Source organism: Heloderma suspectum, chromosome 2 (genome assembly GCF_057233095.1).
Source record: "Heloderma suspectum isolate Gila_16-S chromosome 2, 16-S_ref, whole genome shotgun sequence".
Taxonomy (NCBI): Eukaryota; Metazoa; Chordata; class Lepidosauria; order Squamata; family Helodermatidae; genus Heloderma; species Heloderma suspectum.
Window position 1 is genome coordinate 1,265,184 of NC_139459.1, and position 17,466 is coordinate 1,282,649.

Genomic DNA, 17,466 nt, shown 5'->3' on the forward strand with positions numbered 1-17,466 from the left:
CCCATCATCTCAACCATCAGGGGTTCTTTCACTTGCTCATCTTCCAGCCCGATATCTGCAATCACTTGCCAGCTGCAGCTTATGCCATGACAATGCGTTAGTCTCTGAAGGTGCCACAAAGCGCTTTGTTATTCTCATACATGTTCCACTTCCAGGGCCAGCAAGGCAGGCAGAAATGAGGGGTCTCCGTGTGTCGATGCAAGGGTGGTGTGGGAGGAAGGGTTCAGATTATTTCGGCCCTGGGGAACATTCTAGGATGAGCTGAGCCTGGACAAAAGAGAAGGGCTGAACTGCAGTGGGTCCAGACTGCTAGCACTTAACAGCTAAAGGGCTGCAGAGCAGCCTTTAAACTGACTTCTGTGGGGAGCCCAACCAGAGCCGAGAAGCATCTGGTCCCCTTAGGGGCAGGGATCTAAACGTGCTACGTCAAACAGAAGACAAAAGTTAATAAAAATAGAGACAGAGGAGAGTCATAGGGTATAAAAAAACACATGCTGAAAACACCATGTCAAGAGGGACTCAGTGGATGGGTGCTTGCACGCTGAATATAGATGCCTCCAAACTTAGGTGAGGGTGCTGGAAGGCTTCTTGGTGCTAAACGAGGCTGACTTCCATACAACATGCGGCGCGTGTCCTTGCGGAATGGAGAGACTCGATGGGATACAGCCATCCCTGGGTGATAAATCTACAGAAAGGGCTGTCAGTCACCATTCGGGAGGCCTGGCTGGGGTGGAACATGGCAGCTGCTGCCACCTCAGTCCATCGCGTTGCGCTCTTGCTGGCCAGCAAAGTATCGGCTCATGAAAATCCCATGAATGGTGATGCCAAGCAGGCTCACTCAGAAGTGAGCCCCACTTAATTTGGTGGTGCTTGCCTCCCGACAAGTGTGCCTAGGACTGCAGCCCTGGTGATCCTCGGGCTACGGCTTTCATATATTTTTAATTTTAATGTTGTTAACATTGCAATATTATCAAATTTTCTGAAACAGAACATGATGGCATTTCCAAAGTCAGTATGGCTTAAGTAATTTATCTCAAACTGAGGTTGTGAACACACAGAATTATTAAACCTCCCCTCCGAGGAAAGTCTCAAGTGTTTGGGGTCGAGGGCGGGGAACCAGGGGAAAAGGCAGCTAAGGGTGAGCGTGAGGTGACAGAGGTTTATGAGATTATGCATGGTGTGGGGAAGAAGTAGAGAGAGGCCTCAAGCACAGCACTACGCCAGAAGATCCCTTTGGCCAGCAATCTCAGAGACCAGAGCCGGAGGCGTCCACGCGCACAGCCTGTGTTCTGCAGCCGGCCCTCCCGTCAGCATGGCCATCTCTCCACCCCCCAGCCCCACCCCTCCCATTCTCCCACAGAGCCCTGCTTCCACATCCCCCTCCCTGCTGGTTCTGCCCGTGCCCCACCTCCGTGTTGTGCTGGAGCCCCCCACCACGTCCGCCAGAGCTGGCCTGTCTAGCTTTGCACAGTACTGTTGGTGTGCAGCGTGGCCTGAGAGAGGCCTGCCCCGCTGGGTCAGACCAAGGCCCATCTGCCCAGCCTCCTGTCTCCAAGAGTGGCCAGCCAGATGTTCCTCAGAAATCGCAAGCCCCTGCATGCTCTGCCAGCCACTTCTTTCCGGATGCTGACCCAGCGGCTCCTCCTGCCGTGGCCGGTGCCAGTGCAGCCCATCAGCTTCCAGGCAGTTTGGATCGGTCTGCCCCGAAGCGCATCGCTTTGCACTGGAGCCCGCCTGCCATCTTCCTCCCCTTGGTCCAGCAGGGTGCAGTTCTTCTCTGCCCACAGCTGGCGAGATGCTCTTCCGAGGACCCTGGTGTGCCTGGTGTGCAGGGAGAGAGTGGCAGCCGTCATCCGCCAAGTCCCAGGGACAGGTGACCTGAGCCCAGATCTGCCTCTGCCCTCTCTGGCTCCTTGACGTCCAGCTTGCAGAGAAGAGCTGCTCGCAAGCCTTGTGAAGGGGGCTTGCTCCTTCCTGCACCTTGTCCTGGCTGCATGTTGGGGTTCAGGAGCCCCCCATCTCACAGCTCTTGGTTACTGGCATGTTTGGGTGAAGGGTGGTTTGCTGGTAGATCTGGATGCTCCTGAGCGCTTCCCAGCATGTGACCAGTAAGTAATCACAGAATGGGCACAAGCTAGTTGGGAGAGGGCTTGGGAGGGGGCTGTTGTGGGGAGGGGGCTGGAGAGGAGGGGCGATACCGAGAGTGCTGATGTGGGAAAGGATGTCGTGCGCTCGATAGAGATCAGCTGGCTGCCCAAGGGAGGCCACGATGGAGCCGCGGCCTCCTCCAAAGAGGGTCTTTGCGTAGGGAGGAGCACAGTTGCCTCCCGTGTGGCAAAGCCTTATCTAGGGGGTGGGCCAAGGACCTGGGCATCCCCTTTCCCACGCCCCCAAGGTGGGTGGGGGTAATGAATGCTGCCCCAAGATGGGGGAAGGGGCCGAGGGCCCCTCCTCAGAGCCCTGGCTGGGCCCCTCTGTACCGACAGGAAACCACCTCCCTCCCACCCCCCACCCCCCGCGGGCACTGCTGTTCCTGCTCCCAGGCTTCCTCCCTCCTCCCCCGCCTGCCTTCTGTGCAGCTTCCCGGGGGCTGCCAGGAGAGGAGGAGGAACAAGGCGAGGCAGCTCAGGGGTCACCAGCCAGCGCCAGGCTCACATCCCCAGCCAGCCAGGGGTGGCCAGTTGCTCTCTCTCTGCCTGACGGGCCTCGCAGGCGAGCCCCACCCGCCATCTGTTGCCCCAGCGCCGCCTCGGAGGCAGGGGCAACGCGAGGCGCCGGCAGAGAGGAGACTGAGGGTCGCTGGCCCGGGAGCCCTGCTCGGGCTCCCTGCTGTGAAGCCTCTGCTGAGGAATCCGGTGGGAGGTGCGGGCCCAGGGGCCGCTTGCCACAGCCGGCCGAACCTGTGCCTGGGCTCAGGGCGTGGCCCTCTCCGGGGCCCCTGACGCCCGCGGTGGCTGCGCGGAGGCCGTCGGCGGACACGACTGTCTGAAAGGGCGGCGCCCGAGGGAACCGGCGCCCGTGCTCCCTGCAGGCGCTGCTGAAGCCGGGTCCGGCGGGAGGCGAGGCGAGGCCGATGAGGCCCGCTTGGCTCCAGGCTTCTGGCCCAGCCCCTGCTGGAGCGGCGAGGCCAAGCCAGCGGGCGTAGCGGCAGGAGTGCTGGACTGGGGGCTGGGCGATCCGGGCTCTAGGCCCCACTCGGCCACGGAAGCTCACTGGGTGACCTTGGGCCGGTCACAGACTCTCAGCCAGGGTTGTTGTTGTGAGGATGAAATGGAGAGGAGGAGGAGAATGGAAGCCGCCTTGGGTGCCTCGCAAGAGGAAAAAGGCGGGGTACAAATGCAACGAATAAATAAGTAAATAAAATGCCTTGGTGTGGAGGCGCCTCTGAGGGGCGGGCGCTGGTCTGCCCGAGGGCAGCTGGCCCGCCGAGGCCTCCCGCGGAGGGGGCAGCCTGCGCCCCCCGCCGCGCCTTGACCGCCGCCCCCTCCCCTCCCCTCTGGCCCCGACAGAAGAACCTGGTGGCCGGCTGCTTCCACGACGGGCTGCTGCTGTACGCCACGGCCCTGAACGAGACGCTCGCCGAAGGCGGGACCAAGCGCGACACCGCCCGCATTCTGGAGAAGATGAAGGGCCGGCGCTTCCGCGGTACGGGCGCGCGGGGCGGCGCGGGCTGCTGCGGGGCGGGGCGGGGCCCGTCGCGGGGAGCGGGCGGGGCGGCTGCCTCCCCCGCCCCGCCCCGGCGCCTCAGCTGCACGCTCCCCCAGGCGTCACCGGGACCGTGAGCATGGACGACAACAACGACCGCGACGCGGACTTCGACCTGTGGGCCATGGCAGACGCGCGGCGCGGCGAGTACCAGGTGCGGGAGGGGCGGCCGGGCGGCGGCCGGGCGGCCCCTCGGGGCTCTTCGTGGGCCGGGCGGCCGGGCAGGCTGCCGAGGGGGCCCCTGGCCGGGGGGGCGGGGGGGCTCCGCCCGCGCCGGGTTGACGGGGCGCTGGGTGCGCGCGCGAGAGCGCCGGGCGCGTCCCCGGGAGGGAGGGGCGCTCTGGCCGCGTGACCCGCCCCCGCCCCCTCTCCCCACAGGTGGTAGGACACTACGTGGGGTCGGAGAAGCAGATGGACTGGCTGGGGCCCATCCGCTGGGTGAAGGGGGGGCCACCGCTCGATAACCCGCCCTGCTTCGACGTGGACGACCCCTCCTGTGAGAAAAGTGGGTGCATCTGCAGGAGGAAGGGCTGCCGGGCCCCCGTCTTGCTGCCCCATAACCAGCCCCTGGGTGAAAGCGGGGGGGGGGGCACATGCACGTCTTGCCTCCCTGGGTGTGGTTCAGAACCCGCACACAGAAGCGCCCCCCCACAGCTGGAGCACTTCTGGATGAGGCCAGCTGGTTCTCCTCTTTCTGGTCTCAGCTGGCCTTCAGGGCTAGTCAGCGGGCAAATCCCTCCCGCCTGTATTTCAGCGATTCAACAGTGGGCCAAAGCGAAGCAGGGCCCAGTTGAGATGGATGCCCCCCCCCTTCAGGGCAGCCTCTTCTCTCGCCACTCTGTCTCCTGCCCCCCTCTGCTTCTGTGCTGTTTCTGGTCTGCTGGGAAGGGGTTCAAGGGAGGGGCATCTAGGGAAACTGCTCCACAGCACCACCACCCCGGCCCCAGGTATGCCAGGCTGTGCCGCTTCAGATGCCCAAGACCCGTGCAGGGGTGGGGGTGCCATTGTTGGACAGTGCAAAAGGATGCCGCCACTCCCGCCCCCACTCGCTCCTGCAACTCTGGTGCTTCTTGCAGGCCCGCTCAACACACTGGCCATTGTGGCGCTGGGCGCTGGGCTCACCTTCATCATGTTTGGGGTTTCCAGCTTCCTGATCTTCAGGTAGGTGCCCCACAGGCAGGAGCCTCCCTGGCTAGACCCGCTGGGGGGGGCACCGAGGAGTGGGTGACAGGAAGGCAGCCGTGGGACAGCCAGGATGCTCCCACACTTGGAGGCTGCAGGGCAGCTCCTGGAGCCAGCCAGGGCCGACCCCCAGCCAGGCAGGGCAGCGGGGCAACTGCTTGATCCTGTACCCACCTGGCATTGCTCAGGACTCTGCTGCCGCCAGCTGTCACCGGTGCCTCGAACCTGCTCCACACACAAGCACCCTCCTGTCCTGGTCCTTCTCCGCAGCGCAAGGATCGGCCCGCCGCGCCCTCCTGCCCCGCTCCACGCAGCACGATCCAAGGCTGGGGAGAAGCCCGGTCTGAGTCAAGGCTCAGCCCTGCCCCTCTTCAGCCCTGGAATCTGTGTGGGGCTCGGAGCAAGTGTAGAGTGCCTTTACATTTCCACCAAGCAGCCACAACCAGGCATGCGTCAGGGCTTCTGAGGTGGGGGTAAGGAGATCCCCAGTGAAAGGTCACCAGTGAAGCATGGCTGCCTCTCTTTCAGCAGGGCCGAACACCAGCTCTGCTTGGGCCAGATGGTGGCACTGCCAGGCAGGCGCCTCCCAAGCGCCTGCCAGTGTGGCGTAGTGGCAAGAGTGTTGGACTGGGAGCTGGGAGATCCGGGTTCTAGTCCCCACTCGGCCATGGAAGCTCACTGGGTGACTTTGGGCCAGTCACAGACTCTCAGCCCAACCCATCTCACAGGGTTGTTGTTGTGAGGATAAAATGGAGAGAAGGAGGATAACGTAAGTCGCCTTGGGTGCCTTGCAAGAGGAAAAAAAGGCGGGGTATAAATGCAATAAATAATAATAAAAATAAGCGCCATGTGACCAGAGCCCCTGCGGGTGCCTCATGGCGGGCAGGGGACGGCGCACCACCCGTGGCTGGAGGCAGTGCCTCGGAGCACCGGGGCGGCCTGCTTGCAGGAGGCGGCTGAGAGAGCCAGGAGCAGAGTACTGTGGTGGGCACCAAGGAAGGGTCCCGCAGCCCCCCTTGGGGCTTCTCTTGCAGGAGAGGTGGCAATGGCCTCTTGCTGGGCAGGTTCCTAAACAGGACGAGAAGGCAGCATTGCTGGAGGAGAGGTCTGGTGTGGCGCTTGGCCAGGGCCCCTGGTGCCACCTCCATCTTCAGAGGCATCTACCTCTGGGCACAGGAGCCAGGGCAAAGCATCGGGGGGGGGGACACATGCCCATCACCCTCTGCCCTGCTTGTTGGTTTCCCGAAATGAGGTTTGGGGAAAGGGTACTGGATCAAGTGGGCCTCAGTCTGACTCCCCCCCCCCCTCGCTTTCTCTAGGAAGCTCATGCTGGAGAAGGAGTTGGCCAGCATGCTGTGGCGCATCCGCTGGGAGGAGCTGCAGTTTGGGAGCTCCGAGCGCTACTACAAGGGGGCTGGCAGCCGCCTCACCCTGTCTCTGGTGGGTACTGTTGGCTCCCCTCGGGAGGCCCCAGAGACCTCTGGCTGCCATCAGGCACTGCAGGCCTCCCGCTCTCTTCCCATCCAGGCCCCCTGCCCCTCCAGCCATTCTGTCCTGGCCTTGGCAGCTGCCCCAAGCCCCTTGCCACTTTGGAGGCTGCCAGGCCACAGTATGACTTTCTGTCTCCCCCCCCCCCCCGCCAGCGAGGGTCCAGTTATGGCTCCCTGATGACGGCACATGGCAAATACCAGATTTTTGCCAACACGGGACTCTTCAAGGTGAGCCTCTGCTTTCTCTGCACCTCTTTGGGGCTCTTCGGGAGGCAAGGCAGGGGGCCATGACGCCCCTTCTTCCATCCTGCTCCCCTTCCAACCTGGCTTTTGCCTTCCAGGGAAACGTTGTGGCCATCAAACATGTCAATAAGAAGCGGATTGAGCTGACGAGGCAGGTGCTCTTCGAACTAAAGCACGTATGTATTGGGAGGGGGGAGGTTAAGCAGGAGGGGGTTTGGGTGCCACAGATGGTGGGCTTGTGGCCTCTGCGACCGCCTGTGGTGGAACTCTGCTGATCCACCAGGGCAGCTCATCTGCGCACGTGCAGGGGGGGCGACAGCATCCCAGAATGCAAACACAGATCACATATGCTCAGTGCGTCCCCCGACTCCAAATCCCACCCTGCCCAAGCATCTCCCCTTCCGTGGCCACTCCTGTGGCCATCTCAGAAGGATGCTGGCCTGATGGGCTCTCTGTTGCTTGCTTGGCTCCAGATGCGAGACATCCAGTTCAACCACCTGACACGGTTCATTGGGGCCTGCATCGACCCACCCAACATCTGCATCGTGACCGAGTACTGCCCCCGTGGCAGCTTGCAGGTGAGGACGTAGCTGCCCCTTTGTGGCGCAGGAGTCAGAGTGGCATCTCCCCATCACCCACAGGGCCTGTGTGGCTGCTGCTGGGGCACATTGGCAAGGAAGCGGCATCGGCTGCCACCTCTGGCTGCCCGGTGTGGACAGCAGCGGCTGTGGCCGGGACCCGGGGTCAGCGTCAACCAGGGCCAGGGCCTGACCACCCCTCTGCCCCCACCCCCAGGACATCCTGGAGAACGAAAGCATCAACCTGGACTGGATGTTCCGCTACTCACTCATCAACGACATTGTCAAGGTGAGGGCCTGTGAGCCTATGAGCCATCTGTGCTCAGATGCTCTCTGTCGGTCAGGGAAAGGGGGCTCCTCTCCACCTCAGATCCTGGCCTGGAAAGGGGTGCTCCAGGTTAGCCCCAGCAGGGATGGGCGCTTCCCAAGCTGGCCTGGGAGAACGCCAGCCCAGGCCTGGCCTCACAGGCAGCACAACTCCCGGGCTCCTCGGGCCGCTGCTGCTCCTGAGACGGCCGACGCTGCAGCGCCCTCCTCCCCCACAAGGCTCAGCGGCCCCAGCCCAGGGCTCCTCTGCTGCGGCCTTCTCCAGGCCCCCCACCCTCCGCTGCCCAGCCCTCCAGCCAGCAGGCGACCCCCTGCCTCGGAAGCCCCTCTTCCCCCTCCTCAGCTGTGGCCCTCTCCCCCTCCCGCACAGGGCATGGCCTTCCTGCACAACAGCATCATCGGCTTCCACGGCAGCCTGAAGTCCTCCAATTGTGTGGTGGACAGCCGCTTTGTGCTCAAGATCACGGACTATGGCCTGGGCAGCTTCCGGCAAAGCAGCGAGAGCGAGGGCAGCCACGCGCTCTATGCCAGTGAGTCACACACGCGCGCGCGCAGTGGCAGCGGCTCCTGGCCTGCCCCGCTCTCCTGATCAGCACGCGCCTTCTCCACTCCTACCCCTGGAAGAGCAAGGACCACACCGCAGCACTGAGACCCCCCTCGCACACACACACTCACACCACTGTTTGAAGAGGGCTGTGTGGACTGCCGGTGGGGAGGGGAGAGACTGAGCCCAAGGATCTCCTTCTGACCCCCCTCTCCCCCTCTTCTGGACTTCTCCTCCTAGAGAAGCTGTGGACAGCACCAGAGCTGCTGCAAAAGGGCCACCTGGTTTTGTCCCCACTCGCTATGCAAAAAGCCGACGTATACAGCTTTGGGATCATCCTCCAGGAGATTGCGCTGCGCAATGGGGCCTTCTATATCGAGGGCATGGACCTCAGCCCCAAGGGTGAGGAGGAGAGTGGACCCGGGGAACACAGCGGGGGGCCCACGTCGGGAGGCTGGCACTGGAGCAGTCTGCTGGGCTTACGCAACCCTGGCCTTTGCCTGCTCTGGCCAAGCTGGTGTCCTCCCCTGGCTGGCTTAAGCAGAGACACACCCCCTCGCTCCTCCTCGACTCCAGCCCATGGCCAGGCTGGACGTGACAGGAGCTCTCTGGAGAAGGATTCTCCACTCTTGTGTGGTTCCCTAGAGAGACCCTTAGAATCATAACCAGACAAGGCATCTCCCTCGTGCAGTCACAGCGCCCACGTGACAGGCAGGGGGACAATGTCAGTTGCACTTCCAAACCCAGCAGGCATCATGCGCAGCAAATCAGCAGACACGCTCTTGCATGTGTCTGTTTGGGCTCAGCCTTGGTCCAGCAGACCGAGGGGAACTTTACCCAGGAATTGGTGGAAGAGGATGTTGGGGGGGGGGTCTCCTCTACATGCCCTGTCAGGACTCATGGGAAGGGGCAGCTTGCACAGCTCTTCCGCAGGAGCAGGTGTGGGCTGTGGCTGCATCAGGGGCACGGGTCTCTCCATGGGCTCCCCCTTCCCATCAACAAGAGGGGCTGGAGGGCATGCAAGTGCTTCTGGTCAGGGGAAATGGCCCAAGAGGAGCAGGGCCCGCGCCCACCCCACTCTTCACAGTGTTGCTGCAGATGTGCTACCTGAATCGGGGTCTTGAGCTCACAGCTCAGGAAAAGAAATGCAGGCGCCTCTCCAGTGCAGGCATGATCACGCTGCTGGCTGGTGCCGCTCGATGGTGATCACATGCGATGCGTGTGCTGTTGGCCGTCCAGTGATGATGCCTCCCCTTTTGTGTCTGTCTTCCCGGTCCCCTCGCATCTCCTTCCGCCACCCCAGGACGCTCATGTCCTCATCCCACCCCATCGCTGTCTCTCGCCAGCCAGCTGTGCCTCCATTCCACCACACTGTGCATTCATGCCTGTGCACCCCACACCCACCTCCCCTCACAGAGATTGTGCAGAAGGTGCGCAACAGCCAAAGGCCCTTCTTCCGACCCACCATCGACACGCGGCTGCACAGCGAGGAGTTGGCTGTCCTGATGGAGCGTTGTTGGGCCCAGGACCTGACCGAGCGGCCAGACTTTGCGCAGATCAAGATCTTTGTCCGGCGCTTCAACAGGTGAGCGCTGGAGGCAGGGGGGGATGCCGGGCAGGGGCGGCAGGGTGGGCCGCTCTTGGCGTGGGCAGCCTTTGGGGCAGAGATGCTGTCTCCACCCACCCACACAGAAGGGGAGCTGCCCAGGTGGGCAGTTCTGAACACTTTTGTGAACTGGTTGCATTTCCACATGCAAATGCAAGGGTGGCAATGGGCCCCAGCCCAGCAGCGAAGCAGCCGCTTTGCGTGCGGAAGGGCCTGGCTGCAGTTCCTGGCAGCAGCATCTTGTCAGCAGGCACTGATTGCAGGTGAGGGGAAAGGGTCTTGCCTACCTGAGACGCTGAAAAGCCTCTCCGGTCAAAGTGGATCCTCTTGGCCTAGAGACAGTCAATCTGACTGGGGATATGGCAGCTTGTTGGATCCTGCCAGGGTTGTTCCAGAATTTCTTTTCCATGTCAGGCCTGTCTACAACTTGAGAAAGGATCAAAAGGGAGTGAGTTTCTTGAACATGTGTAGAGTGTCTTTTGCCCACCACTGACCAACTTGTCAGGGCCCGGAAATGCAGGGAGACCTTCTGACACCTGCTGCAGACCAGCCTCTTGGATGACAATATGGCAAGTTACACCGGACTGGACCATCGCATCTTTCTCCTCTCCTTTGCATCAAGGACACGTCAGCCCATGAACCATTATTTCTGTGTGGCCCCGGCACTCAGTTGTTGAGAAATTCTGCCCGTGGTATCACTCACAAGTAAAAAAGAACTACAGTTTTAAAGGGGGTTGTGTCCGAGAAAGAGAAACACATTCCACATGGCAACGCCCTACCCCTCTTTGGATTTTGTATGTAATGCCTCAGCCACGTGCAAACACAGGACATGTTCTTCGACTGTGGCCTGGGGATTATTCCTATGAAGGGGTTTAGGCTGTATGGAGAAGAACACTTCCAGCCCCTGCCTAAGACGGCTAGCGTGCCCCCTCCCTCTCCCAGGGTATGGGCCACCGCTGGCGAGGCAGCTCATCTCACTGCCCGCGGGGGCGGGGGGCTGCCACTTCGGGACGATTTATTTGTGCCTTGACCTCTGCGTCAGTGAAAAGCCCGTAACGCAGCTCCCCTCTAAATGGATGCGCAGTACTTGACATAAACACTGAATCAAAAGTAAACAGAAACGTGAACTTAAAGGCGAAATTGGTGTGTGTGATGGGGGAGTCCGACCCTTCCTTGCCTCGTAGCAGAAATTCACTCTGGGTCGGAAGGGCAGAGGTGCCCTCACCTCAACCTTAGCTGGAGACCTCATCACATAATCTGGGAGGGCGCCGTGTCCCCCAGCCCCAGAGATCACTGCTGCAAAACAGTGTTGCCCTTCCTAAAGAGAGAGGAGCTAGCTCAGGCAGTGGCGGTGGGTGAGGGGCTGGCCCAGCGTGGCCAGCCCCGCACGCTCCTGGGGGAGCCTGCGAAGCCATTGCACACCAAGCGGGGAGCGGCCAGGTGCACACAGCCCCCCCCTTGCCTGCTGATGAGGGGCCCTTGTAGGGTCGATGGCCTTGTAGGCCCCTTCCAACCCTGCTATTCTATGACCCCTGACGCTGGGCCTTTCAGGCAGGATCAGCCAGGGGCTGAAATGCTCCAGTATGGGGTGCACCTTTTCCTCCCGCTCTCTGCATCGCAGTGGCTGTCCTGGGACAACCATCTTGCACTGCTGCCACCCCCCGACATTCCTTCCTCCTCCACAGGGAGGGCAGCACCAGCATCCTGGATAACCTGCTGTCACGCATGGAGCAGTATGCCAACAACCTGGAGAAGCTGGTCGAGGAGCGCACCCAGGCCTACCTGGAGGAGAAGCGCAAGGCAGAGGCCCTGCTCTATCAGATCCTCCCCCAGTGAGTTGTCTTGGGGGGGGGGGATACACTGACCCAGGTGGGCACTTGCCGCTGCCTGCCTGGTGTAATGGGGGAGGGGGCCATCTCTGCAGCGGACCCACCCTCCTCAGTACCCCTCCCAGCACACCCTGGGATGGTAGGTGCCGGCAGACGGCCCAGCAACTCACTGCCCCCTCCTCTTCCCCAGCTCAGTGGCTGAGCAGCTGAAGCGCGGCGAGACGGTGCAGGCGGAAGCTTTTGACTGCGTCACCATCTACTTCAGCGACATCGTGGGCTTCACCTCCTTGTCGGCAGAAAGCACCCCCATGCAGGTCACTGTGGCAAGCAGGGCCAGACTGAGCCATGGGGGGTGGCCCACCAGGCTGGCTGCAATGGTGTGGCCAGCCCGTGGGGGGGTCATCCTTGGGCTGGGGTCTTGGCCCCACCCCACCCAGCCCTCGCGTCTTCCTAGAGCGCGCTACCTGGGCACCTGATTCCAGGCATTTGTAGTCTGGTCTTGAGCAGGTCAGGTGGGGCTAGCAGAAGGCGGCCTGACTGGAAGCATGTTCGAGGTAGGCATTTCCGTTTCTTTGGCCTGAGCCATGTGGATTTTGTCACTCACTTCAGCTTACCTGGATAGCAGTGGGCAGACTGAAGGGCTTCCTCCTCCAGTGACCAGAGCAGACAAAGTCCAGGATGAATATGCTATTACTGGGGATGGGGCAGGGGAGCCCTCGTTTCCTGAGCAGCTGTGATATGGCTTCTTTTTCAAAACCCAAACCCTGAAAGCAAGCTATTTTGGTAGCTAGAAAAGCACATCAGTTGGGATGCCAGGATGAAGCTGGCATCTTGCAAAGCTCCTGAATTTTCTCTGATGTTGAGGCATCTCACATTTGCACCTGGGTCTACAGACATTTGCCAGTTACTTCTCCACATTTTTAAAATGCAGAATAGCGGGCCAAGCCCAGTCCCAGCTCCAGGTTTTTGAGGGTCCATGGGCAAAGCACCCTCAAGGGGCCTCCTCCTCCTCCAGGAGTCGACCTTCTCACTACCATGGTCCCCAGCTGCTACTGCACCTTGTCCACGCTCGCGTCATTTCTACCGCTTGCTTGCTTGGCAGGAAGAGCATCAGTGAGCAAGTACGCTTGGGGCATCTCTTGCTCCTTCTTCTCACTGCCCCTGTTGTCTGGGCCAGAAGAGGCAGCTGAACAGGCAGGTTGCAATGGTGAAGAGGAGCAGTGCCAGGGGGCTCTTGTCGGTGGGCCCCTGCAGTGGTGTGGGCCCTCAGCTGGTGCCCAACAATGCCTGCCCACCTTTTGACAACCACCCCGGCTGAAACAACCCAAACTCAACAAATGAATGGCAATTTGTGAGGGTCAAACTTCATATTATACTAGGCACGTCTTTTTAAAAGTGGTCTTGAGCTGCTTTCATGTTAAACGGAAAGACAAACAGGGTCCGAATTTAGCATGCGCTCCCAATCAGGATCAGGGTCCCACACCGATTTCTCACCCCAAACCCTGAAGGTGCGAGGTTCTCTGGCACCTGCAGCAGCATCTCAAGGCTTCGTTCAGATATGCCTGCTTGTCACTTGGTAACTACAATGTGATACAATTTGCATGTGTGAAAGGGCCAACAAGCATCAAACAGCAGAGAAAGAGGCTTCAAAGCACCTCATGCACAACAGCTAAAAGCACATGCCTACATTAAGCTGCAAGGCACAAAATGGAGTGGTACCTATGCATGTGTGAAGCAGCCCTCTTTCCCCAAGGAGATCCTCTTTGCCTATGCCTCTTACCTTAAGCTCCCCAATCAACAGCCCCAGCCAACTCACCTGTCAGAATCATAGTAGGGTTGGAAGGGGCCTACAAGACCATCGAGTGCAACCCCCTGCTCAGTGCAGGAATCCAAGTCAGAGCATCCCTGACAGATGGCTGTCCAGCCTCGTCTTGAACGCCTCCAGAGTGGGAGAGCCCACCACCTCCCGAGGGAATTGGTTCCATGGTCGTATTGCTCTAACAGTCAGGAGGTTTTTCCCGATATTCAGCCGGAAACTGGCTTCGTGTCACTTGAGCCCATGATTCCGTGTCCTGCACTCTGGGATGATCAAGAAGAGATCCTGGCCTTCTTCTCTGTGACCTTTCAAGTACTTGAAGAGCACTATCCTATCTCCCCTCAGTCTTCTTTTCTCAAGGCTAAACATGCCCAGTTCTTTCAGTCTCTCCTCATAGGGCTTTGTTTCTAATCCCTTGAGCATCTTCCTTGCCCTCCTCTGAATCCTCTCCAATTTGTCTACATCCTTCTTCAAGTGTGATGCCCAGAACAGTACTCCAGATGAGGCCAAACCAGTGCTGAGGAGAGGGGAACTAGTACTTCATGAGATTTGGAAGCTATACTTCTATTAACACAGCCCAAAAGAGCATTGGCCCTTTTTGCAGCCACATCATAGTTGGCTCATATTCAGCTTGTGGTCTACAATTCCAAGATCCTTCTCGCTTGCAATGTTGTTGAGCCACGTATCCCCCAACTTGTAAGTGTGCATTTGGTTTCTTTTTCCTAGGTGCAGAACTTGGCATTTCTCCCTATTCAATGTCATTCTGTTGTTTTCTGCCCAGCGCTCCAGTCTATCCAGATCCCTTTGAATTTTGTTTCTGTCTTCCAAAGTATTAGCTATCCTACCCAATTTTGTGTCATCTGCAAATGTGATGAGCATTCCCTGCACCTCCTCCTCCAAGTCATTAATGCAAATGTGGAAGAGCACTGGGCTCAGGACTGAGCCCTGCGCTACCCCGCTCACCTCCCCCCAGTTGGAGAAGATCCCATTGATAAGCACTGAGTCCAATTCTGTAGCCAACTGTCTTCTCCCCCCTGCCCCAGGTGGTGACTCTCCTCAATGATCTCTACACCTGCTTTGATGCCATCATTGATAACTTTGATGTCTACAAGGTGAGCATACACTTTGTTGTGGGTCATGCATGTTGGCTACCAGGCATGCCCCACCCTGGCTGGAGCCAGGATGAGACCGTGCTACTGCTCAGTAGAAGCTGGCCTGAGCCAGCGCATGCCACTGCCTCACAGGGCTCAACCCACAGGTGGAGACAATTGGCGATGCCTACATGGTGGTGTCTGGTCTGCCCGTCCGGAACGGCAAGCTGCACGCCCATGAGATCGTTCGCATGGCACTCGCCCTCCTCGAGGCGGTAAGAACGTTCCGCATTCAGCACCGGCCCAATGAACAGCTGCGGCTGCGCATTGGCATCCACTCAGGTGAGTCCGAAAGAAGCAGGAAGCACCAGCCGCTCCAATGGGGCTGCCTGGCCCACCCTGGAGAGTTCCATTCAGGGGCAGGGGGCATTCCCCAGGTGACCACTCCCTCCTTCCTCTCCCCACAGGGCCCGTGTGCGCTGGGGTGGTGGGCCTCAAGATGCCGCGCTACTGCCTCTTTGGGGACACTGTCAACACAGCATCACGCATGGAGTCCAATGGCGAGGGTGAGCCACCTTCTCTTGCCTTGTTGGCATTCCTGCAGCACTCACCACCCCACGGGGTGTTCCAGCCACCAGCACAGCCTTCAGGGATGCTGCCCTCAAATGCCCCCGGTGGGGTGGCATCTCTTCCCTGGCCCAGCCAGCTTCATATGCCCTCTATGCAAAGAAGCCTCCACCCCTGTTTTGAGGTGTGTGTGTGGGGGGCTCTCTGCAGGAACTGACCCTCCGCTGCCTGCTTTCTTGCAGCCTTGAAGATCCACGTCTCCTCCACCACCAAGGAGATCTTGGACGAGTTCAGCTGCTTTGAGCTGGATCTGAGGGGAGACGTGGAGATGAAGGTGGGGCCCACCTCCTAATCTGCTACGAGGGGAGGAGTGTGAGAAGAACAATGCTGGATCAGACCCAAGGGAACCTTCAGCATCCTGTTTCCCACAGCATTCAACCACATTTACTTGGCTTGTACCCCGCTACTTGCCACTGGGAAGCCCACCAGCAGGGCATGAGGGCACGCCCTTCTGCAGAGGCGTCCTGCGTCCAAGAGTGCAGGGCCCACGCAGCCGTCTTGACCAGAAGCCTTCTCCATGAGCAAGCCCCACGTGGCAGGGCCCCACACAGCACCCATGGGCAGCAGGGCCCCTGCAGGACTTCAGTGGTGCCCACAAACCTACCCCCCCCCGCCCCTTCACACAAATTGCTTGAAGAAAAACCTTGGAAGGGTTAGGGCAGCCGTCTTTCTCTCCCGTCCTAACGTCTGGCCTTGCTCTTTCTCCCCCGCCCCTGCTGCCTTGCTCCTCCCACCCGCAGCCTATTTCTCCCCCCCACCCCTCTTTAGCTTTCATTTGACTAGCCACATCCTCCATGGCAGCTCTCTTGTGGTGGTGCCCACAGCAATTTCTCAAATTCCTAGATGTGCTCATGGGTCCAAAGAGGTCAGGGACCTCTGCCATATGGCACGCGCTGTGGGCTCCCACCAAGGAAGGGAATGGGGAAGTGTGGGTGTTGGTGCTGCCTTGATGGGACTCTGTGGGAGAGGCGCAGAGAGCAAGGGCCATTTCTGCTGGACAGGGAGGCGGCTGGCAGCTCTCATGGGGACTGTGAGCCCACTGGAGCACTGATCATTTTCCCCCATGGCAGGGCAAGGGGAAGATGCGGACGTACTGGCTGCTGGGCGAGAAGAACCGTGCTGTCATCTGATGCAGCTCCTCCCCCTCCTGTGACTCCTCCCACTTTGGGTACAGGGCAGCAGCGCCTCCCACCAAGAGCCACAGATGCCTTGGAGCAATACGGGTCCCCCAGCAATCGGAGGGAGAGGGGGAGAGAGAGAGGATGGACCAGCAGGGGCAGGTGACGCCCATCTAGAGAGGTGCTGGGCCCGCCTGGGTGGAGGCCACAGCCTCTCGCTGCGCTGGACCACAACGTCTCCCCGGCACAGCAACAGCCCCCTGCCCAGATCACAAGCACCGGCTGGCAGCGGGCCTGCAGGAGCCCAGAAGACGCACACCCTGCCTCCACCGGAGCGAGGCTGAGCCCAGGCCACTCACACACAGCCCGCCCAGCTGGGGGCCTGGCTGCAGCCTGACCCCGGCTGCTCCACAGCTCAGCTGGCTGAGCTCGCCTCCCCGCATCACTCATGCAGCTGCCCCGCCCTCCTTTCCCCTTCCAGGTGTAAATACAGACATCCAGACATAGTGCAAAATATTTTGTTGAAATACAGACTTTTTAACCTGGAGCAGCTGTTGTGTTTGTGCCCGAGGCCATGGAGCAGCGGCCCCCTCAAAGGGCTCCAGCTGCCCTGCAAGTTGCTCCCTTTGGCCGTGGTGGTGCTGGGCGCCACTAGCTCCTGGAGGAGGGTGCAGAGCACGCTTCTGGAAAACGCCGCAGGGGGCTGCTGGGCTTTCAGCTGCTGTCACGATTAAGCAGCAGACTTAGCTGACCATGGGGGTGGCAGTGGGCGGGTTGGTTCCCCTCAAATTCCCACCTCCCGCCCACTGGAAGCGAGCAGCTGTTAGTCACCCCCCCCCCCAGCATGGGCCGTTGGAGCTGGGCCATCCCAGCCTGCCACTGGGGCCCTTTCCAGGGTTAGAGCTTAGGGTAGTTCTCTGGGCCATAGGGCAGGGGCTGGTCAAGGGACTCTGTGACGGGGGTTGTGAACGTCGCACTCTTCTTGAAGGGGGTGTCGCCAGTCCGGATGTTGGAGACACCCTGCAGAGGGAGAGAGGGAGAGAGGGGCCTGAGGGCCAGGAAGGCCCCTGCCCTGCACCCAGAGGCCACCCGGGCCACCCCTCCCTCTCATGGCATGGTCTTGCTGGGAGCAGCCCAGCCCATCGTCATGGGAGAGTGGCGGGGGCTTGGGATGGTGGGAGGGGCGAGGCCGCTTCACTGGCACCCCTTTCCAGAACAGCCCCACGGGGGGAGGGGGCCACTCACAGGCACCTGCTGCGCATGCTCCAGCCAGAAGGTCTGTGGCTGCTCCAGCCGGTAGTCGTGAGGCT

The 17,466-nt window shown here is 60.3% G+C and overlaps 1 protein-coding gene across 2 annotated transcripts in view; it reads left to right on the forward strand.

The window, feature by feature from the left end:
• Window positions 1-16,704, forward strand: part of NPR2 (natriuretic peptide receptor 2) — a 52,719-nt gene extending 36,015 nt beyond the window's left edge. Inside the window, exons 4-22 of one of the 2 annotated variants that reach the window (XM_084832683.1) lie at window positions 3,510-3,645; window positions 3,765-3,859; window positions 4,084-4,210; window positions 4,782-4,866; window positions 6,207-6,327; window positions 6,531-6,605; window positions 6,719-6,796; window positions 7,094-7,198; window positions 7,416-7,487; window positions 7,896-8,055; window positions 8,310-8,471; window positions 9,486-9,654; window positions 11,361-11,507; window positions 11,695-11,818; window positions 14,364-14,432; window positions 14,579-14,753; window positions 14,879-14,977; window positions 15,221-15,312; window positions 16,109-16,704. In XM_084832683.1, coding sequence (XP_084688809.1) covers window positions 3,510-3,645; window positions 3,765-3,859; window positions 4,084-4,210; window positions 4,782-4,866; window positions 6,207-6,327; window positions 6,531-6,605; window positions 6,719-6,796; window positions 7,094-7,198; window positions 7,416-7,487; window positions 7,896-8,055; window positions 8,310-8,471; window positions 9,486-9,654; window positions 11,361-11,507; window positions 11,695-11,818; window positions 14,364-14,432; window positions 14,579-14,753; window positions 14,879-14,977; window positions 15,221-15,312; window positions 16,109-16,168 — 2,151 coding nt within the window. In that variant the 3' untranslated portion in view covers window positions 16,169-16,704. The remainder of the gene's footprint in view (window positions 1-3,509; window positions 3,646-3,764; window positions 3,860-4,083; window positions 4,211-4,781; window positions 4,867-6,206; window positions 6,328-6,530; window positions 6,606-6,718; window positions 6,797-7,093; window positions 7,199-7,415; window positions 7,488-7,895; window positions 8,056-8,309; window positions 8,472-9,485; window positions 9,655-11,360; window positions 11,508-11,694; window positions 11,819-14,363; window positions 14,433-14,578; window positions 14,754-14,878; window positions 14,978-15,220; window positions 15,313-16,108) is intronic. The other variant, XM_084832685.1, reaches the window with a different exon arrangement.
• Window positions 16,705-17,466: the final 762 nt, after the last annotated feature.